A 23,472-nucleotide genomic window follows, 5' to 3' on the forward strand; every position below is an offset into this window, starting at 1 on the left:
TTCGCCGAGTGCGCACGCGCGGCAGCTCCATTTCCCCGCCCCTCACGTGGCTCCTCCCTCTCGCCACGCCGGCCTGGCTGTACACGTGAGCGCACCCGTGCCCGCCTTCCTAGCCACGTGACTCCCGGCTCCGCGCTTGCTCCACTACAGCCTTCCTATCTCTTACTGCCAGAATCCTGCGTTATGGCTGCTGCCGTTACCCGCGCCGCTTCTCTCTCCCAATTGTTTCCCCTTCTCCTGTTCCTCCTGTTCCTCTCTGCTCCGCAAGGCGGCAGCGGCCTGCACACCAAGGGCGCCCTTCCCCTGGATACAATCACTTTCTACAAGGTAACGGGGCGGGGGACATCGCGCACAGGTGCAGCCAGACTGCCCAGGGGAGCGCGCACCCGTGGGGGACACAGGGGACAGAGAGCTGGCAGGAGGTGGTCTGTAGCGACAATCCCGTGACTTCCCACCGTCCTGTAGGACTGGTGGAATCTGGGCCGAGGCCGTATCATGACCATGGAGCATACGTGTTCCAGGGTCCTCGCGCACCTTTGCAGTATTTGCACTTGCTTCCTCTTTTGCAAGAGAACTGCAGAGGTGCAGCCGAGGGAGCCGGGTGCCTCTTCCCGTCGCATATGGGAAGAGGGCGGTGCCGGGCGAGATCCAATCCTCAAATACCAAGTAGGAGACTCGGAGGGCGGTACTAGGCGGACGCCACCCGTCTGTGGTGGGGCAAGGTTGGAAACGCGGCTCGTTAGCCAGCGTTTCAGCGTCTCTCTCCCTTTGGCTTGGCTTGGATTGCAGCCACTGTCCAGATATTCTGCGTCTCCTTAAAAAGTGCTAGGGTTAAAAATAAGCTTCGGTTCAACCACCCTACAGTGAGTGTCTTGGGCCTGGTGACAAATCAAATCGGGTCGAGACATGGAAGGAAGGATTCGCCTCTACCCCCGCCTTCATATTTACAGAATTGGGGTCTTGGTCTCGGTAAATGGACGTTGGAAATATTGAAGGCTGAATGCAGTCCCAATCCCTTAATTTTACACCCACTGGCACCTTTTTAACTTCGCCTATGAGATGGGCAAGCTAAGTGTTGAGATTTATTAATTTATTTTCTTAATTTGTACCCACTGCTGGGAAGTGAACCAAGAAGTGAAACGAAGAAGTGGAGCTCTAAATCTCTAAATCTATCTCAAGTGGTTTAACTCTTCGTATTTTCAAAAGGGTTCCTTGTGGAGTTGGCACCTGTGGCTCATTGAATGCAAAGTTTCAAGAATTTAAAACTTTGCTGGTTGTCAGGCACACACCCCACAGCACCCTTTGCTTTAGGGGGCTTTCCTGGCAAAGTGACACCCCTACCACCCAACATGGATATGGGGTAACATCACAGACCACATGTGACTTAGAGGGAAACTGCACTGTAACAGTAGTAGTATTTCCTAATCAATTGGTGTGCTTCCATCTTTACAGCTACCACCCTAGTCTAGGCTATGGTTATATAGCCTCCTCACTAGTCTCCCTGTTTTCACTCTGGAGCCTCTCAGTCCAGTAGCCTAAGACCTACATGATCTGACCCTTGCTTCCCTCTCCTCTCATCTCCTAATCATTCTCCTCTTCGTGCCCTCTGTCCTTTGGCTGTTACTAGCTCAGTACTGCCTTTAGGCCCTTTGTACTGGCAGTTCTTTGTGACTAGAACATTCTTTGCCCAATCTTTGAAAGGCTGGTTGCTCCTCGTTGTTTAGGCTTGGGTTAAATGTTACCTTCTCAGATTTACCCCTCCCCCAGTCTAAAGTGCCAGTCACATTACCCTGTTTGATTTCTCTGTAGAGCACTCATCACTGATTTATTTTTCTTGTCTAGTGTATTGTGTCCCACACTAGGATGTTATATGCGTGTGAAGAACTACCTTGTGTATCTTGTTCACTGATCGTCTGCACAACCTAGGTGGTTACCTGTTACATAGAAGATGCTCAATAATAATTTGTCGAATGAATGAACAAATGTTTTCTCCAGTCCCTTTCTAAATCTCACTCTCTTCCTTCACTATTGAACAAAAGGGGAGCTTCCTAGGGTTACCATATCCAGGAGACTTGTTCCGTGCTTTGCCTTTCAGAGATTTCCAGTGTCTTTTTTTGTTTCTTGCCCTTTACCATCACTAAAAATGAGAAACCCTGTCTGTTTTCTTTACTGCTGTGTTCACTTAGAACAGTGCCTGGCACACATGTTAGGTCCTCACTACCTTTTTATTGAATGAATGAATGAATAATTAATTCATCTATACATTGAAGAAGCAAGTCAACTAAATGTAGTTTATGGTGGAGCTGATTCCTCAAGGATGAAGAAAGGAGAGACTTCTATTTCTTTCTCTTTTTTTTTTGGCTGCGCTGTGCCACATGTGGGATCTTAGTTCCCTGACCAGGGATTGAACCCGTGCCCGCTACATTGGAAGCACGGAGTCTTAACCAGTGGATCACCAGGAAAGTCCCGAGAGAGATTTCTAAAGCAGTTAAGAGGTACAGGTTGAGTAAAAGAACAAGAAAAAATTAGCTGTGCAAATGTTTGCCATTCAAAACCATTCTGCTGATGGCTAAGAATGGTGAAAATAAAAGATGAAGGCCTCTCAATTCTATTTCAGTGTTACACCACTGTATGATTATTAATATTATTCCATAATATAAATGTAGGCCCCTTGAAGTTAGGTTTTCATGTGTTCTTTTATAAAATTTTCTCCCTGGACATGTAGCATCTGCTATCAAAGCCTGCCCTGGTTTTGTTCATTTTTCAGATATTTTCAGAGCATCTGCCACATGCCAGGGCACTGTTGGGCACTAGGGATAATACAGCAGAAAACAGGTCAGAGACGGTCCTTATTCTCATAAATTATATTTTAGTGGAGAGGACCGACAATAAGCAGATAAGGATTTCAGAGAGTGGTTAATGCAGTGAAGAAAGTCGAGGGCAGTAGCCTGCTAGAATATGATGGAAATGAAGCAGAATTAGATGGTATGAGTGGGGGAGGCCTCTCCGTTAGGAGACGACATTTGAACTGAGCTTTGACAACCATGGAAAGAACCAGGGAAAGGGCACTCTAGCCAGCAGAGACAGCAAATGAAAAGGCCCTGAGTAGGAATGTTTGGTGTGTTGAACTGAAATAAGGCCAAATGGGCCAGAGGGATGTGATCTGATTTATATTTTTAAGTCTTCCCTGCTCTTAGACTCCAGAACTCAGAATTTTTGGGGTCAGTGACCACTTAAGGATTACATGTTCTGGTCCCTTCTCCCTCTTCCCTTGTGTCCTCTGGTACTGTTAAATATTTTTTAAAACCTAAAACGAAATGGACAGCAACCCACAGTAAGAAACAAGGACTAACAAAAACTGGACTGATGTCAGCTTGACTTAATTATGGCAGGGATTGCCTGTGATGAAAAATTAACCTGTAGTGATGACTTTGATTAGAAAAATTGAAAGTTGTAGGAGGAGGGGAGGCAGTACTACCAACCAGAGGCAGCTTATTAGATAAAATACATGCATTAGGGGCTTCCCTGGTGGCGCAGTGGTTGAGAGCCCGCCTGCCGATGCAGGGGACACGGGTTCATGCCCTGGTCCGGGAATATCCCACATGCCGCAGAGCGGCTGGGCCCGTGAGCCATGGTCGCTGAGCCTGCGCGTCCGGAGCCTGTGCTCCGCATCGGGAGAAACCGCGACAGTGAGAGGCCCACGTACTGCAAAAAAAAAAGAGTAGAGCAACTGAAAATCTATGCATTGGGTGAAACCATCAAAATGAAGTTTTAGAATTCCTCAATAAGTTAAATATAGAATTGCTATATGACCCTGCAGCTCCACTCCTAGATATATTCCCAGAAGAGATGAAAACAGGTGTTCAAACAAAAACTTGTACACAAATGTTTATAACAGCACTATTCACAAATAACCAAAAGGTGGAAACAACCCAAATGTCCACCTACTGGTGAATGGGTAAACAAAGTATGATATATCCATACAATGGAATATTTGGCCATAAAAAGGAATGAAATACTGATGCATGCTACAACATGAATGAATCTTGAAAACATTATGCTAAGTGAAAGAAACTAGACACAAAAGGTCACTTATTGTATGAGTCCATCAGAATAGACAAATCCATACAGACAGAAAGCAGATTAGTGGTTGCCGGGGGCTGGGGGAAGGAGGATTGGGGAATGACTGCTTAATGGATACGTGGTTCCTTTTCGGGTGATGAAAATGTTCTGTAACTAGATGTTAGTGATGGTTGTGCAACACAGTTAATGTAATAAATCCCTGTGATGTCAATTTTACCATAATTGAAATAGAAGTCTGGACCGTGACAGTTTAGGTCTTAGAGATCTAACTTCAAGGAAACTGTAGTTTAGGGAGGGGACATTGTCCCAAGCCTGGCCTCTCAGCAACTTCCTATGAGCCCTGAAATTGCAGAGTGCAAACTCTGGACTCCCTAGCCAGAGCATCCTCCGTGGTGCCAACTCCTTTATAGACGGTTGTTTGGTTTGGGTCAGATTTCTGGTTCATTGCCAGAGAAAGGCCCCTGGGATGATGGGCACGACAGGGGCCAACGTAAAGTGGCTAAGGATGCGTTTCCTTAGCCTTACCAAAAGGGCCACTGGAGGAGAAGGCCTTAGTACATCTGTAGCATTGTTTGTTCCAGACAGTTTGATTAGTGTGAGCAACTACTTAATGGGGTACTCAGTAGTAGACACCGTCAAATTGTTAAGTGAATCAATGGGTGAATGAATGAATGAAGGTTAGTATATGAGAGCTTGTCTCCCTTGTGGGCTTGTTTTCCACTCTGTTTCTTAAACAGGGGTCCCTTGGGAAAGGGAATTAGCCCCAGAGGTCCTTGGGAACCCCCACTTGCTCAGCTGTGTATGCCCTCAGGTCATTCCCAAAAGCAAGTTCGTCTTGGTGAAGTTTGACACCCAGTACCCGTACGGTGAGAAGCAGGATGAGTTCAAGCGTCTGGCTGAAAACTCGGCTTCCAGCGATGATCTCTTGGTGGCAGAGGTGGGGATCTCAGGTATGGATAAGTCTGGGATGACTGAAGAGGGCAGAGAGGGAGGAAACTAGGAATTATTTCCCTACTTATAGGGGGAATACCCAGTGCCTTTCTGTCTGAGCCACACACGAGGAGTATAAATGGGGTCATGTCCTCTCAAGGAGTCTGGTACCCACAGTAAGCTTAGCTTGAGCAGATTCTGTGACCACAGAACCTCAGCTCAGCCTTGCAGGTGCCTGAGGGGAGGGAATTCACCATCCTTCACCCTTCACCCACACTGACATCAAACTTATTGTGAGAGCTTGGAGCTCTCCTTGCAGGGGACTGTAGTCAGAGGGGGTGCCTTGCCTCCCAGGGGACAGCGTAGTCAGTTTTTCCATCTTCATTTCGGCTCTTTTGTACCAAAACTATTGGGTTTGGGCTTTAGCTCAAATCCACCAGAGCTGCCACTAAACCAAGGGTAGCTCTGAATGATAGGGACAACTTTAATACATAGTTGCCAACATTTAGTGGTTTTTCAGTCTGTAAAGATGTACACAGACATTGCATTTTTAATCTTCACTTGAACCTCGCCTGAGAAGCGAGATGCATTATCTCCTTTTTATACTTGAGGAAAACTGAAGCTCAAGGAGCTTAAATGATTTGTCTCAGGCTGTGGGGTAGCAAGGGGCTCATTCAGAACTCCTCCTAAGTGTGTATTCTTAGGAGGAATGCAGTAGGTTCTTCCCTCTCTGCTTCCTCCCAGCTGAGATGCCACAGTTCCCTAGTGAGCTCTTGAGTCTGGTCTTGGATAGAGGTAGCTGTCACACTTCTTCAGGGCAGTTGATCAAGTCTAACTCAACTGTGAGTCCACTCCTTTGGGGCTTTAATAATATTAACAATAGCTGACATTTCTGAAATGTTTATGTGCCAGGCCACTGTGCTAAGTGTTTTACATGTATGTCATCCTGTGGCAGCTCTGTGAAGGAAGTTTTATGACTCCCCAAATGAAGAAACAGATGCTTAGAGTAACTTGCTCAAGATTATAAAGCGCCAGAACTAGGATTGGAACCCCACACTTCCTATACTACTACCCAGTAATAGGTGGTCTTGGCCATTTCTTCCTGGCCAGGTGTAAGAAACCAGTTGTAGCCCTTGGGGCTGCTGCTGCCTTTTGGGAAAGACATAGCAAATACTAACAGCTACCACATATTAAACACTTAACTCTGCCGGGTTAAGTGCACATATCCCCTCATTGGGTCCTCCCAACAGCCCTCAAGTGGTAGGGACTGAGTTCGTTACCTACCACATATTCACTAAGCTCCAGCCAGACTACACTTTGTAATCCTTAAATATACCCAGCTCATTCCTGCCTCAGAGCTTTTGCACTTGCAGACCTTTCTGCCTGAGACCCTTTTCCCACAAATTGACGTGTCTGCTGTTGATGTGTCTGATATGTCTCCTACATATTCAGGTCCCTCAGTTCATGTCATCTTCACAGGGAGGCCTTCCATGACCGACCAAAGTGGGCCTTCTCACCCAGTCACTGTGTCATATCACCATTTTATTTTCGTCATAGCACTAATCACTTTGGTTCATTTTATTATCTGTCTTCTCACTTTTTGAAGAGTATGAGCTCTTTGAGGTCAGAGAGCTTGATACTCTTAATCACTCTAAATCACAACTAAGTCCCCAGCACTTAGAACAGTCCCTGGCACATAGTGGGCATATAATAAATATGCAGAATTCCCCTTTTTCAGATGAGGAAAATGAAGTTCAGAGAGATTAAAGGATTTGACTAATGCCACATGGCTAGGAAGTAGCAGAGGAGGAATTCAAACAGCCGAGATTCTTCTTCCCCTCAGCTCAGATAGGCTTCACAGCAACCTCCTGCCATACCTTCCTCATGTTTTATTCCTCATTTCTGGTTTCTACTCACAGATTATGGTGACAAGCTGAATATGGAGCTGAGTGAGAAATACAAGCTGGACAAGGAGAACTACCCAGTCTTCTACCTCTTCCGGGATGGGGACTTTGAGAACCCAGTCCTATATAGTGGGGCAGTTAAGGTTGGAGCCATCCAGCGCTGGCTAAAGGGACATGGGGTTTACCTAGGTATGCCTGGTTGCCTGCCTGCGTATGACACCCTTGCTGGAGAGTTCATCAGGGCCTCTGGTATGGAGGCCCGCCAGGCCCTCTTGAAGCAGGGGCAGGACAACCTTGCAAGTGTGAAGGAGGCTGAGAAGAAGTGGGCTGAGCAATACCTTAAGATCATGGGAAAGATCTTAGACCAAGGTGAGGACTTCCCAGCCTCAGAGATGACCCGGATCACCAAGCTGATTGAGAAGAACAAGATGAGCGATGGGAAGAAGGAAGAGCTCCAGAAGAGCCTAAACATTTTGACTGCCTTCCAGAAGAAGGGGGCCGAGAAGCAGGAGCTATGAAAAGGCACTCCAGGGTTTTCAAGGGTTTGGTGGGGTGGGGAGGGGTAAGCTACCTGCTGGCTGTGAGACCCTACTGGGATATAAGGGAGTGGTAGGAAAAGTGGCACTAAACCAGAAATCTGAGTATGCCCAGATATTGATGCTGGTGTGACTATGCTTGGAACATCGCTGTAACCAGTCTGGTACAGCTGGTACATTTACTCAGATGGCTTGTGAAATTCCCCCTCAGAAGGAACTGGTGCTATAAAGAAGAGTGTACTGCCCAGGTTTTTGATAGATACAATTCTGATTCAATTAAAGTTTCTGTGTTTTGGTTAAAAGGACCTGAAGCCATTCAGTTTTCTTTTACAAATTATACTTTGGCCTATGACCTGCTTTCTCCTTTGAATTTATTTTTTAATCTAAGGTGGTGTGGACTCTGCTCTACCAGGGTAACAGACTACCAATAACTGCTTTTCTCATACGGAAAATAGTACATTACCTGGGACCCACTTTTACTAAGATATATGGAAGCGGAGGTTGCAAAACTGTTCCCCAAGCATAAACTACTATAGGCACCCCACAAATAATTTTTATAAGCATTTGGCTCGTGGTTGCTTAGCCTCCACTTGTTACTATGAAACACATGTCTGCATCGAGGCAGTGACAGCATCTCAAAAACGGAACATGAAAAAGTATAAACTGAGCCCACCTTTTGGGGAAAGTCAAAAACGGCAGTGAGGTATATCCAAGTGCCTACTTTTTGTTAAAGGAAAAAGAGAATGTTGGGGTGGAGTTAATTCATAACTGAAGAAGCAGGCAAGAACTTTTTCAGGGCTCAGATAAGGGCATTTAGTATCACAGGACAGAAAGGAAACTAGGAGGAAAAACAAACAGCTCCTCTTTCTGCTGTGTGTGTGTCTGAATAAATGATCTCAGCCTGTGGGTCCATATACCCTTGGATAAATCATGTCATCCGCCTGCCTGAAATCCTCCAGTAACTTCCCACTAAATTTAGAAATCTCATTTCTTCCCCTGGCTACAAAATCCTGATTGCTCTAATCCCCATTCCACCTTCTATCTCAATCTGTACCCCTTTTCCACTCCTTTCATTAAGTCCCAGGCACTTGAGCCTTTTTTTTTACAGTCACTGGAACATGCTCAGCAGTTTCCTGCCTTGGGGCCTTTGACTTGTATTCGCTTTTCAATGGCTGACTCTTCATCATTCAGGTCAGATGGCACCACTCAAGAGGTCCTCTTGTGACCCCACGTATCACATACCCTGACATATTAATCAGGACTTAATTACAAACTAATATTTATTTTTATTGTCTCTTCCCCCACTTCAGCCACTAACTAGGATATAGAGTTCATTTACCATTATATCAGCAGAGCCTAACACGGAATCTGGCACGTAGTAAATAAGTGCTCAACACATAAATGTTGAATTAATGAATGCGAGCACGCAAGGTACTTTAAACAAAATAACTAGTGGCCTTGGAATAATTTTAAATTCACAAATATTACCATCTTGCTGAGGAATATAACAATACAAAATTGAGATGACTTATACCATTTAAAAGGTTGTGGCTTCTAGGAATCTGAACAAAAATGAACCAGGCAGAAATGCCAACTTAAGATGAAAGCGTTTAAATAAATTAACCCATCCATTTTAAATAGATTTGCTATGCTTCACTTAATTCTGAAGGAAGAATATATACTTCCCATATTAATAAATCACAGCAAAAAAGTAGGAAGAGTTTCAATAACAAGGCTGTAGATACATTGAAACCCCTTTTTATATTAAAAGTTAGAATGAAAGACAAATCCAGATTGAACATAGTGATTGCAAAATATAATGCAATTTTAAACAAAATTATGAAAATATACAAAATTGATGGGCAACACAGCTAGGCATTTGTACATTTTCCATTATGTGGAGAACACTAAAAAGTTCTCTACCTTTTATCCACATCAGATAAATGATTTAAACCAAATGTTTGCTTTGGAGAGTCTTAGGATCTCAGTAGTATAAAAAGCAGTAATTTTTCAGTCTGTAAACAGTAGTCGTGTTTTTTCTCCTTTCCTTTTCTTTTTTTTAAATATCAGTTTTCCACACAAAAACAAAATAAAACAAAAAACCCACACAAACTAAAAACAGCAGCAGCAGCAATGAGTTATTTGGGAATTCTCTTCAAATACCAATTACATACAATTGCTGGAGAGGGTGCTTTTTACTCATGTAAGAATATATGTGTATATATATATATATTTTTTAACTGTACACAATTTATAGTGCATGACAATTTCCAAAAGAACAGATCAATAAAAGATATTGGCCATTTCTGCATAATTTCATTCTTTTTACAATTATCTCAAAATGTAAGAGGTTGGATGTAATTGAAATGCTACATTTAGTAGGGAAATCAACATGTAACAAAGGAAGCATAACCCCAACATAACATTATCTGTCACTAAAACCAGTAGAGGACCCAGATGCCCCTAGACAAGAGACTAGGTAGGTAGACCACTGGAGTCACACACTGTCCCTGAGGACCAAGGCCAGCCCACTGAGCACACATATGCTAGAACAATCACTGTCAGTTAATAGACTTGTTTCAAAGAACATTTCTGTTTCTACGTATAGTATTTTTGGATATTCAAAGAAACATCATTTCAAGAACACATGCCATACACATACCCCCAACCCCATACACAAAGTTCCATCTAAATAGACCATAGTTTTATGAAATTATTAAGTTAAATTCAGAATCAATCAGAATTTTTAATTCATCTTGTTCAAGGCAGTTCTTTTCTTTTGGGATGGGGTATGACAGTTGTGGCTACCAATTAACATCAAAACTGGTTTTTTAAAATTACTGGATAGACTAGGATTTCCAACAAGTCTTATTTTGACCATGTAATTCAGTAATTTTCAAAAAAGTTTCCCTACAAGTTGAGACAGTTATTAATCACCCTACCAAATTGTGAATCTAAGAAAGTCAAAACGATAGGGACAAAATGCAATTGCTTTGCATACAGAGATTTTCCAAGCTCTTTTTTGGTTGCTTTTAAAAGAAAAGAGTATCACATTTCACTGGAGAAGTGAGTTGGAAAGGACCTTGAAGGTCTTCAAGACCAATCCTCCATCAGATATTTGAATCTCATCAAATTCATTTCTTTGCTTTTCAGAATTATTAACTTTATAACGGTATTTGGGTAACAAAGACCAAAAACAGAGGCACAGATTCAAACACAAAAAAGTTACCAAAGCAGTTGTATAAAATGTGTAACATTTTCAAGAGCAATGTTTATCTTTTCTGTCAAACCAACCTCTGAAGCCATAGTCTTGGGGAGCTCCAGATGAACAACGTAAACACCATCCTGGTAATAATTCTCAAGTTTGAAAAAGGTAAACTGAACCTCAAGCCCAATTGATAACATTTCTTTTGCCAGCCTAAATCTTAAAACCTAGGTTAAATCCATATTAATATACATTCCTTCCTTTCTTCCTTCTCAAACCTCCCACTTAAAAAACACTAGAGTATTAAATCTTTACTTTCAAGCATATATACATGTATATACATTTACATATACATGTATATACGGTTGAAAATATACGTATATATGTAAAAGCATATACATATATATATAGCTCACAAAACCAATGACACTGGTATTAGACTTGCCTGCATAAATTATGTACACCTCTCTTCTTTAAAACAGTGATTCCCATCTTTCCCAAGTAGACAAAAGACAGCAAGCTAGTCCTCAGCAGGCTTATAAGTGGTCTGCACTACTTTCCCCTCCAAACAGCTGTAAGGTAACAGAAGGCTACTTCTGATTTAACTCTCACAGGAGCTAGGATGGGGATGTCTTGGCCATTGGGATTATTAAGCTGAAAACCGACAGCCTGTGGGCATCGGAGTGATGTCCTTCAGTGGCAGGTGCTTATGCCAAATTTCATCTGAGGTCCTTTGGGTACCTGCCTTGGGTTCTGTGGGAGCCAAGCATTTGAGGAAGCCTCAAAACTAAACTGCTAATGTGGAAAGAGGGCCTGCTCCCAATCATGGTCCCCCTCTTCTTCTGCTTTCTGCTTCCTAAGGCTCAAGGACCAGACCAAAACATGCACTGCTATAATGGTAGGGCCATTCAGCTGCTCTGAGGTCAATGCTTTATGCTTAATTTCTATTGCTGCTTTCCCCCCACCCCACCAGATGTTTCTGGTGATAGAAGGGAAGAAGAGTGGGGTTCTCTTGTGGCTGCCATATGCATATGAACATGTATAAAAAGTGGTCAAACCCAGATGAGGGTCCTGCTTCTGGTTTATATACAATAATTTAATCAGTTGTACACATTTAATACCTAAAAAATTAATTCACGATCAAAGTCCTTCATGCATTTTATGAGGAAGTTCTGGATTAAAATGATGGTCAATCAGATGTAGCTTTTGCCTGGGAAGATGATGTCATTTTCTGTTGTAGAGTCATCAGTGCTTGTGGTTCACACTAACTTAAATTTTTAGTTTCTTTGTAGTCTCAAGTCTTTTTTTCAGCAGCTCCCCAATTTCCAGAAGTGAGTGCAGGTAACTGCTCTGCACCTTCCCTTGTACAGTCTTTGAAAATTTTCTCTCTTCCTACAAAGGAAACAAGAATTAGTGGTCTTGCTCAGAAAGCATCCCCCCAGATTAGAGATCCTCAGGTATAAATTAAAATTACCACTACCTCTGGTCTCACTGCAAGCTCCATCAGAATAGAGTGGGTCATTTTCAATTTCATTAAATGCAAAGATGGCTAAACTCATCACAGATGTATATTTTTCCATGTGACTTTTCACTGAGACCCCTGTTGCTTTAGCATTACCAATCTTTCAAGTAACCTTTGTTATAAATTATATCAAGTCGGAAAAGCGAGATTTCTGATTTCTAGTTTTCATCAAGAGAAAAAGTTAGGGGCTTCCCTGGTGGCGCAGTGGCTGAGAATCTGCCTGCCAATGAAGGGGACACGGGTTCGAGCCCTGGTCTGGGAAGATCCCACATGCCGCGGAGCAACTGGGCCCGTGAGCCACAACTACTGAGCCTGCACGTCTGGAGCCTGTGCTCTGCAACAAGAGAGGCCGCGCACCGCGATGAAGAGTGGCTCCCGCTTGCCGCTTCTAGAGAAAGCCCTCGCACAGAAATGAAGACCCAACACAGCCATACATACATACATACATACATACATACATACATACATACATAAATAAATAAAACTTTTTTAAAAAAAGAAAAAAAATTAGAAAATTATTACTAAGTACTTTAGCCATAAAATCACTACTATTTTGTTATGAGCTGTACAAAGTGGAAAAATTGAGATTTCTTATTATTAGTTTCATCGGAAAAGAAGTAGAAATTTATTATTCATTTAGACTTATCACAGCCACTTTTTAAGGGCATCAAATTTACCAGTATCATCTTTTCTAGTTACAATATTGACAGGCCTCCCTCCATATTGACAAAGTCCACGATCGTGTTCCAGAGGCCAAACAACTAAAAAAGACCAGTTTTCCTAAGGCTGCTCAAATATGTGAGTTAAATATTTGCTGCACGTTTGACCTGTGGTAGAAAGCACAAAAAATAAAGGGGATGGAGTGTTCAAACACAGAAAGAAGGTTGGCTGAAAACTGGTTAGCTTTACATGAAGTTGGCAGTACTTTAAAGCCCAAAAGAAACCAGATAAGCACATTTTATGACCCAACAAGTGCATAAAAAGGTATGTACACAAATACATTTCATTCAGTACTATATGTAAAAGCAAATGTACAGAAACAACCTAAAATATGTCCAATGGATGTGGTACATTCATATTTTGAACACTATACAGTTGTTTAAAAGAACAAGATTGATCTAGATGCAGCAGCCTGAACAGAACTCTTGAATATTGGTTGAGTGAAAAACTCATTGGTTGAGTTTATGCTTCTGAATAAAATAAAGTGTATATAATTTACTTTAAAAAAAACTAACAGATGTTAGAGTACATTATAAAGTTACATTAAGACCAGATGGATTTTTAAAAAAGGGTGGGGAGGAGGACACTGCCCTGGTGGTCCAGTGGATAAGACTCCACGCTCCCAATGCAGGTGGCCCAGGTTCGATCCCTAGTTGGGAACTAGATCCCACATGCATGCCACAACTAAGAGTTCGAATGCCACAACTATGAGCCCACATGCTGCAACTAAAAGATCCCACATGCTGCAACAAAGACCTGGTGCAACCAAAATAAATAAATATTTTAAAAAGGAGGGGAGGGGTGTCTTGGCATACAACCAGTTTCAGTGGATACCGCTAGGGAAGAGGAAAGGGGACCAGGACTAGAGGTAGTACTCCAGAGGCCTTGTTCATAGTGTTTCAAGTTTAGAAAGAAAGGAAGGAAAGAAAAAAGTGAACCTAATGTAAATGGAACTGAAGTTGTTTTTTTTTCTTTTTTTTTTTTTAACCCAAAAGAAAGTACTGAGCACTACATGGATCCAATATTTGGTGGCCCGTGCTGCTCAGTATGTTACATGTATCATGACTTTAACAAAATAAGGCAATATACAGCCATTATTGTTTTGTTTAATCTTCACTATAACCCTATGAAGTAGGTATTATTTTATCTGAGCAGGACACTATGGGGCCTTCCTGGGACAGGCCTTCCCCCATATCCTCTGCTTTAGCTCTTCTCTGAAGTACCTAGATAATAGTATTTGATGCAAATTTCCTGAGTTGTTTTGCAGATGTGAAATCAATCCCCCCACCAAATGGAAGATGTTAACTACTTGATGACCATGAGCACATAAGCCCCAGGCCTCCTGGAGCCTAAGGACTGATAAAGTTAACCCCTGTGACACCACCCTGTTCCCCCATCATCAGCCAATCAGAGAACTGTACACGATCTGATCACACACCCTGTGACCCTCCTCCTTCACCTGGCTTTTAAAAATGCTTTGCTGAAACCCTTCAGGGAGTTCTGGGCTTTTAGGGCATGAGCCACCCGTCTCCTTGCATGGTCTTGCAATAAACCTTTCTCTGCTCCAAACTCCAATGTTTCAGTTTGTTTGGGCTCACTGTGCACTGGGCATGCGAGCTTGCATTAACATTATTATGATTTCCATTTTCCAAATAAAGAAATTGAGGCCCAAAGAGGTTAAGCGACTTTCCCAAGGTCAAAAGATGAAGACAGAACCAGGGCTTGGAAAATCTAGCAAGTAGCCCAGAGTTAAGGATAACCTCTAGAATAATCAAAATGAGAAATCTTATTCCTCATTTCAGGAGGCAGATAGATCTTTCAACAAGAACCACCACTCAATCCTCTTGACAACAGCAGGGCTACTATGCCTGTCACCTTTGTATCCAACAGTCCTTCCCACATACCACTGAGGCAGGAGATAGATGGGCTCCAGGCTAGGCATTTACAACTGGCCTCCTGTTCACACCTCATAGGATGAGGAGAAGATGAGCTCCAGGCTGGACATTCATTACCAGTGCCTATTTACATTTCCTGAAGCAAGAGACAAACGGGCTCCAGGACTACATGTTTATGACTGGACTCCTGTCTATATTTCGAGATGCGCATCTCAATATAAAAACCAGCAACAGGGACTTCCCTGGTGGCGCAGTGGTTGAGAGTCCGCCTGCGGATGCAGGGGATACGGGTTCGTGCCTCGGTCCGGGAAGATCCCACATGCCGTGGAGCGGGTGGGCCCGTGAGCCATGGCCGCTGAGCCTGCGCGTCCGGAGCCTATGCTCCGCAACGGGAGGGGCTACAGCAGTGAGAGGCCCGCGTACCGCAAAAAAAAAAAAAAAAAGCCATCAACAGGGTAAATAACCGGACACTGGGCATTTTTATATGGCAGGGACAGAATGGGACTAAACCCTATTAAATGATCCAGAGGTCACACACCTCCCATCCTTGGGGCAAGGGAAACACTACGCATGTGCAAAAGCCTACACAGCGTCAAAAAGGCAGGAGATGCCAGACCATAGTAAGTCCTGCCATCTCCTCCCAGAGGCCTTTGCAGTGGGATCCATCTTAACTTAGAGGTGCGTGCGCACCCAGGGGAGGGTCCAGAAACAAATTAGCCCTGGGGTCAAAACAATACAACTGGCCAAAAAGAAGACAAAGACCCGGAAGACTGACACCTTATAAAGGATTTAAACTTCCCAAAGGCGCTACTCTCTGAGTTCGCCCGTGCATCTTTCCGCATGTACTTTGCTTTTCCAATAAACTTACTTTTCTTTACCTTCTGCCTCCTTGCCTGAATTCTTTCTTGCCAAGGCATGTAAGGACTAGGGACCCAGGCCCTAGCTGCTGGCCCCTGTGGTCCAGTGGTTAGGACTCCCAGTCTGGGAACTAAGATCTTGCTTCCTACTACTGCTCACTGCTGCTTGATGCAAGCTGCCGCTTACTACTGCCTGCGTCCGAAATCACCATGGGCTCTGGCTCTGCCAAATGACTCATGGTGCACCACACAATTCACTTTCCTGCCTCTGTGCTGTTGTCTGTGCCTCCTCCTGCTTGGGATTCCTTTCCTCCATTCCTGTCTGCCTGGTGAAAATTTATTAATCCTCAAATGTCCCCTTTCCAGTGAGACTCTTTTTGACTCACTCAGATTTCTATGCCTATATCGTATCTCCAATTTAGTAATTCGTATGCATCGCTCTACAGCCAGACTCTCTACAGTAGGTCTTTGATCATTATATTTCTACAAGCTTTAAGCCCAACAATAGTGAGCTCAATAAATTTATATCTACTTATTGAAAATCTCAAAGATGTCCGGCAAAGCCCAACCACATGAAGCAATGTGACATCTGTCCAAGTGTGCAATCCTTAAGATTTTAAAAAATAGGTACTATAATTTCGAGTTCTTACTTTTCTATACTATTCACAAAAGGGGATGGGAGTTTAGAGCACAGAATGAGTTTGCATTTAATCTAAAAAGTCAAAAGTTAAACAGCTCCAAATCTACTACTATGAATTACCAGATCTCTTTATAGGTAAAAGGGGTCCAAAAGGACTAGCAAAGACCTTTTGGCATGCACGTGGGGGCGGAAGGCAGATTCCTGCCTGGGATGTACCTGTTTCACAAGGATTTAATTACTAGGCCTTTACTGGGTAACCAAGTACCTGGAAGTCATAAAGGCTAATGGCAGACACAAATGTGTTTAAAGGGGATAGAGAAGAGGGAGAGGTGGAGGTGGTTCTGGATGGTGGGACTGGGAGGTGCTACTCTCTATTTTCTAATTCTCTTGTAACAAGCATACATTTTTGTCTGTAAAGAAACAGTGAAACACTACAGAGCAGTTAAAAGGAACAAGGTAGATAAGTTACTTATATGTAACGATCTCCTAAAGACTAAACACAAAAACAAGAGACTAAACAGTATGTATAATACGCTATCATTTGTGTTTAAAGGCAAGATGTGGGGGGGAGGGGCACGGTCATAACGTACTTGTAAATGGGTTCTCTAACTCAGGAAGATTACACAAGAAATCATTGCTAACAGCAGTTCCCTCTAAAAAGGGAACTAGGGAATGGGTTCGAATGGAAAGGAGGCAATTCACTGGATATTCTTTCTTTACTCTGAATTTTTTTTTTTACCATGTACATATTTTACTTTTTAAAACAATGTAAGGCTTAAAAAAAGGAAGACAAAAATACTAAAGAATTAATAATCCATCAATCAGTACCTCTAATTACCATTGAAGTCTATATTCATTCTAGTGTACATAAGAAAGCAGTTGAATATATAGCTTAACTGGCTAAAACCAAACTTCTAGCCAACACTTGTCTGCTTTCTTTAATCAGTCTTTGGAAATGTTAAATGCTCTGAGCCCTTTCCCACAGTAAGCCCTTTTTTCAAAGCTCTAACATGTTGACATTTTACAAAAGAGGGGCTTACAACCTTTTAAAGCTGGTGTGCCAAGCAAGATTCCATTCACTCCCTTCCCTAGAAGGGCCTGGGTGGAGGTCTTAGGCTAGGATGATGCCTGCCCTCATATTGCTGGATGAGCTTCCTCATCAGCAGAGGCTTAGGTCAGACAAACTACTCAAGGAAAGCATTTCCTCATGATCGGAGCTTCATCACTGGAACAACTAGCCAGAATCAGGTGGCTCCACCATTGCTCTTCTGGCTCCTATCAAAATCCTAAACCTACTCCAAGCTGGTGCATGTTAACTCACCTGACACCATTTGTTTGTTTTATTTAATTAACTTTTTTAAAAGAATCCACATTTTTTTTTTTTTTTTTTTTGGTACGCGGGCCTCTCACTGTTGTAGCCTCTCCGGTTGCGGAGCACAGGCTCCAGACGCGCAGGCTCGGCGGCCATGGCTCACGGGCCTAGTCACTCCGCAGCATGTGGGATCCTCCCAGACCGGGGCATGAACCCGCGTCCCCTGCATCGGCAGGCGGACCCTCAACCACTGCGCCACCAGGGAAGCCCAAGAATCCACATTTTTTAAAGTGAGACTTTATCAGGGATTTTGCTAGGAGAATTTTAAGAAACCAGCCTAAAATAATGATCAGGAGAAAACTGACTAGTACCTTTGATTCCATACTTGTTTCCATTCCTTTTTGGCTGGCTTGCTCTGGCCTCATTATTACTGACATAATTAGTTCTGATGTCCAGCATCTTTCCTTTTCCATGTGATAATTGCTGGGCTGGCAAAGAAACCAGCCAATCCAACAGCAGGTAAGTTCTCAGTCAAGGAGATTGTCCCTGAATCTCAAAAGTATGGCTGGTTTCCTATGGTGCTCAAAACAGGGACAATACTAATTCTACTCTTCAACAATTCATCAGTTGTTTTCATAGTAAAAGAACACCCCCAAAAATGTATTCAAAGGTGGAAAGCGGGAGGGGGGATGAAGGGGGAGGAGACACCACCACCACCAAGACCACAGCAAAAAACCAGTGCCAGGCACCTTCTAATCACAAGTCCCATAAGGAGAGAATAATGAATTAAAAATTAACTTGTCCCTGTGATAACAATAAGAACACTTGAATATCTATATATAACTTATTGCTGATCAACTATAGTCTCTTACCATACAGTCTCTTACCAGTGAGAGGGAAGTGTCTTCTAAAATAAGTTCTTCAAGTTTAAGTGCAATTAGATGTGTTTCAAGTCCTTTAATATGATCCACAACATTCGAAATTAAAGTCTGAAGCCCAGTAACATAGTCTTGGAAACTGGTGAAGACAGGTGGCTGGAAAAAAAGATTTTTAAAAAGTTGAAAGATTATCAAACATATTTCTCCCATGCTATATCACATAAGATATACTAATTTCATGCTATAGCATTACTTAATTCTATTAATAGTAACAGAATGGGACTTCCCTGGAGATCCAGTGGTTAAGACTCTGCACTTCCACAGCAGAGGGTGCGGGGGTTCAATCCCTGGTTGGGGAAATAAGATCCCACATGGTGTGTGGTGTAGTCCCCGCAAAAAAAAATAGTAACAAGGATAGATATAGTTTTGGATATTAAGAGAGTCTCTCAAACCAAGGTAAATTTAATAGCCACCAAATGCTAACTCAGTAATGATGACTTTTTTTCAGTGTGGTTTTATTTCACTCTGGGGAAGTAGAGGTGAAAAAACAAATAAAAAATCTTAGTTGGTCATTATTCAACTTCAGGTTGGGAATCTCCTAGAACACTAAAGGAGATGAGAAGAACCAAGTCTTCATTTCTTCTCTTTATGTCTTTGAGATTTCCTCTAATGTTAATAACAGAAACAGAAATTCTAAACTCTAATGGAAAAAATGATGGGTGACAACAATCAAGAAAATTCTGAAGAAGAGCCGTTATGGGGAACTTGCCCTAATAGATATTAGAGTATATTATAAAGTTACATCAAATCCCAATGGGACTGGCATATAAGTAAACTGACAAAGACTGAAAGAACACAAATCCCAAGATAGAGCAAAGAATATAAAGGAATTTAAATGGTGACCTTTCAAAACAGTGGTTTTCAAGTGGATGAATGGTACTGAATAGCTAGCTAGACATATTGTGAAATATAAAATAAATAAAATAATAAATAACAAAATAAATTCCAGACAGATTTAAATACTTAAATTTTTTTAAAAAATCCATCGACGCACCAGAAGAGGATTTAGGTAGTGGCTTTTGCGATCATAAATTGAAAAGGTCTTTCTAAACATAATACTAACCTAAGAAGAGTTAAAAAAAAATCTTGGGGGAGGGGCAATAGGTGGGTGGGGGAGTGGGAGGTACAAACTACTGGGTTAAGATAGGTTCAATGACGTATTGTACAACATGGGGCATATAGCCAATATTTTGTAATATCTGTAAAAGGAAAGTAACCTTTAAAAATTATACAAGAACTAAAAAAAATTTTTTAATCACCATACATTTGGAAATTATTGAATAGCACCTAAACAAAACAATGGTCAAAGAATAAATCACAAGAAGTATTAGAAAAAATGTTTGCTATGTCAGATGAAGATATGAAGTACCAAATTTGTGGGATAAACATAAAGTGGTGATTAGCAGCAAATTTGGAGTCCAAATCCCATTAGAAAAAGGATAAAACCATAAAACCAATGATCTAAGCATTAATTCAAAGGAGTTAGGCATGACAAAAAATCTTATTTTTTAAAAACTACTATATTGACAAAAAAATCACTCAAGTTAAAAGACATGTCAAACTGAAAAAAACTGCATCATATATGAAAAAGGATTGTGTTAACACTACTATGTTAAGAGTCTAATAGCTCAAAACATATCAATGGAAAAAATACTACCACCACAATAGGAAACTTGGGCAAAGACAGAAACAGAAAATATATCAAAGAAATCCCAGCAGTGATACAATTTAAAAAACAGATAAACACAAGAAACCTAGCCAATCAACTAGTTAAGGCCAGCTTTTCACTCAAGAAGTCTTCTTTGAAGGTGCAACATCAATAGAATTTTTTTAACGCAAATTGGAAAAAGGAGAGTACCAATGTTTGCCTATCAAATGGGTAAGGATACAGACACACCACACCACTGGGGAATGTAAAAATAGGTATCTCCAGCTTTTTGAAAGTTCGCTTCACGCCACTTAGCTTTCACGAAAGACCTACATTAGTACCTGTTTTGGCTAACCAAAAGAAATCCAAAGAGGATTTTCGCTTTCACAGGAAAAAGGCGGCAAAAAGCGTTTGCAGCAAGCTGTTACAGAAGCAGCGCACACTGTTAGCAGCAAGAGTGGCACCGGAAGTGCCACTCAACATCAAGCCGCCACAGCGGTGAACTATGTCTGCAAGCATCTGTGCTTTATCTCAATTTACTTTGTGCATCCATCGTCCTAAGGTAATTGCTTCTTCCCTTTATGCCACCTGGGCTTACGAAAGGTTTCAAAGGAATGCTATACTTCTGGATAGCAGGGGAAACCTGTATACATAGTAATGTCAGATCTAAGAGATAGCCTAAGGAAATCATATTATAAATTCATCTTGTGTTTGTCCTTTTTTTTTTTTTTTTTTTTTTTTGCAGTACGCGGGCCTCTCACTGCTGTGGCCTCTCCCGCTGCAGAGCACAGGCTCTGGACGCGCAGGCTCAGCAGCCATGGCTCACGGGCCCAGCCGCTCCGCGGCACGTGGGAGCCCCCCAGACTGGGGCACAAACCCGCCCCCCCTGCATCGGCAGGCGGACTCTCAACCACTGCGCCACCAGGGAAGCCCTGTCCATATTTTAATAGCAGCACTATTTATAATATTAAAAGAAAATCAGAACTAAACATTCAACAATGAGAATAAGTTATGATATATTAATATAACAGGATAGTACATAACCATTAAAAGTAATGAGATACATCTATATTTGCTGAAATGAAGAGATGTCTAAGATACCCTCTTAAGTGAAAACAAAAACAAATAGCAAAGTTGCAGAACTTTCTATAGAGCATGATTCTGGTTTGTATGCAGTGGCTATCTCTGCTGGGAAAACGGGTGATCTTCACTTTATTCATATATTTAGGTTACACTGACAATCAGAAAAATAGGCGGCTATTCTCATTTTTGGAAATTAGAAAAGCAATAACTACAAAAACTCTCACAAAATTCAAATACCAAAAGCTATCTGACAAGTACTAGGAGTGTAGGTTTTCATTAGAAGAGAAAGTAATCACACAACTCTGATCAATTCTTTCAAACTGCACTCATGGTCTGTTAAATTATCTTGAACAAAGTGAAGGAGAGAAATGAATGAATGGCAACACCCAGGACAAGTATCAAATCTAAAATTGTTACTGAATTGTGCAGGAAGTTAATATTACTAATAAATCCATCAACGTTTTCAAACGACAATGTTACTATATTCCTACAGTGAACAAAAATCTTCCATTAATAATAAGATAAATTCGAACATTAACAAAACAGCATGCCATTAGAGAATAAATCCTAAACATCTTTCCTTATGAAAAGGATATAAATTAATGTTTTACACATGCAAAAATTAAATCAATTAAGATGGGAGGAAACTCCAAAATTGAATACAAACAGAAATAGATGAATCTTATTTACATCACACTAATATAATCTGAGTTTTTAATTCCAGTGCTTTTACAGAGTACCTCAACTGTCTACATTCACTGGAACATATTCTAAGGACAAAAAAGAAATGCAAAAATTTGAACTTTATTTAGTGGGTTTGTTATTGGAACTGGTAGTGGAACCAATGTACTAATTCCAAAACTATTTAGTATTTATTGTAAAACAGCAAATGAATAAATATATTGATGCTGTTGGGAACCATGGCTCTTACTCTGAAAAGAAAACTACAAATATGGAATGAGGGAAGGAATGGAAGGAAGAACACTGATATTGGACTAAAACTGGAGGTATCAGTAAGAATTAATTATTTAAAACTCTGTGTGTGTGTGTGTGTGTGTGTATGTGTGTGTAAATAAATTTCCTGTCTCTCTTCATGGCCATTAACTAGAAACAGTAAAACTCTAATAGCAATTAGTATACCTAACAACTAGATCTTGGTATTTTGAATACCATTCCCCATAAAGGAACCAGGGCTCATTGAAAAAAATGACTGATTTCAGTTCAGTGGGTGAGTACAAAGTGCTTGGAGCATTTTTGTTGTTTCAAACAGTAAGGGCTCAAAGACCAATGATGTTCAAGGATGGGAACCAGCTTAAAGTGGCTCCCATTAGCCAAATCTGTGCATCCAAAAGAAAATGATGATAATGGTTTACAAGGTAAATTTAAAAAAGAATGAGTCCACAGTGATACTAAAATAGTGATATTAAAAATATACAGCTCTATTTTTACAGAATGCCAGTTAATAAATGATAAATGATTGGTAGAATTTTTTTAAATCACCATTGTGGAACCACCAAAGAAATAAATGATTCATGCAAGTTAGACTAACAATGGATGTTAAAACCAGTGGGTGAAAGGCTGGTGGGGAACAGGATATTCAGTCTCAAAGCATCATCTCACAGATTAATTACACGGGGAGGAAAGACACTCTTACAATAAAGAAATCCGGCAGATACTTCCTTTATCAAATAATTAAACCTGAAATTATCAATAATGGGACATAACAACATTAGTGCCTCCTAATTTAATTGCTAAAAAGGACACAGCATCTATGTTTAACCTAAATCTATGGAAACAATTAGCCAAATCCAGACTGTGGGACAGTCTACCAAAAACCTTGCTAGACTTTTCAGTAATTAAGACAAACAAAAGCTAAGGAAGTACGCTTGATGAAAGAAAGGTACAGAGAAATGACAACTAGAAGCTGTGTCAGATCCTTAGTAGGATTCTAGTATTTTGAAAAAGACTATACAGGATGTAACTGGGATAACAGGGAAAAGGTTAATATGGACATTATAATATTATTGTATCAATATTAAATATCTTGAGTATGAAAATATCTTGAGTATTATGGCTTTGTAGGAGACTGCCCCTGTTCTACCCTGGTGTGTTAAGTATCACAGTCTGTACTTTTCTTTCAAATGGTTCAACAAATGGGGGTGGGGGAGGTAGAGAATGAGAGAGAGAGAGAGAGAGGAG

At 41.3% G+C, this 23,472-nt stretch overlaps 2 protein-coding genes across 4 annotated transcripts in view; one reads left to right on the forward strand and one right to left on the reverse strand.

Annotated features, from left to right (window-relative positions):
• The first annotated feature begins 30 nt into the window (after positions 1–30).
• On the forward strand, positions 31–7,753 carry ERP29 (endoplasmic reticulum protein 29). The gene is made up of 3 exons (XM_029224225.1): positions 31–327; positions 4,895–5,033; positions 6,933–7,753. The coding sequence occupies exons 1-3, from the start codon at positions 184–186 to the stop codon at positions 7,433–7,435; spliced, it is 786 nt and encodes a 261-aa protein (XP_029080058.1). The 5' UTR covers positions 31–183; the 3' UTR covers positions 7,436–7,753.
• A 1,291-nt stretch (positions 7,754–9,044) lies between these two features.
• Positions 9,045–23,472, reverse strand: part of NAA25 (N(alpha)-acetyltransferase 25, NatB auxiliary subunit) — a 62,607-nt gene continuing 48,179 nt past the window's right edge. For 2 of the 3 annotated variants that reach the window (XM_029224203.1, XM_029224210.1), the window contains 2 exons: positions 18,492–18,638; positions 16,743–18,092 (listed from right to left, as the gene is read on the reverse strand). In XM_029224203.1, the coding sequence (XP_029080036.1) occupies positions 17,772–18,092; positions 18,492–18,638 (468 nt within the window). In that variant the 3' untranslated portion in view covers positions 16,743–17,771. Of the gene's footprint in view, positions 12,051–16,742; positions 18,093–18,491; positions 18,639–23,472 lie in introns of those variants that run through there. The other variant, XM_029224217.1, reaches the window with a different exon arrangement.

The sequence above is a fragment of the Monodon monoceros genome, unplaced genomic scaffold, assembly GCF_005190385.1.
Source record: "Monodon monoceros isolate NGI ecotype Baffin Bay Population unplaced genomic scaffold, NGI_Narwhal_1 Super_Scaffold_1, whole genome shotgun sequence".
NCBI classification, from domain to species: domain Eukaryota; kingdom Metazoa; phylum Chordata; class Mammalia; order Artiodactyla; family Monodontidae; genus Monodon; species Monodon monoceros.

What these genes read in the sequence shown, in the direction of transcription:
- ERP29 (XM_029224225.1), top strand. Translation starts at nt 184, where the DNA reads ATGGCTGCTGCCGTTACCCGCGCCGCTTCTCTCTCCCAATTGTTTCCC. An exon ending in ATACAATCACTTTCTACAAG is followed by an intron (nt 328 to 4,894) that starts GTAACGGGGCGG and finishes GTATGCCCTCAG; the next exon opens with GTCATTCCCAAAAGCAAGTT. An exon ending in GGCAGAGGTGGGGATCTCAG is followed by an intron (nt 5,034 to 6,932) that starts GTATGGATAAGT and finishes TTCTACTCACAG; the next exon opens with ATTATGGTGACAAGCTGAAT.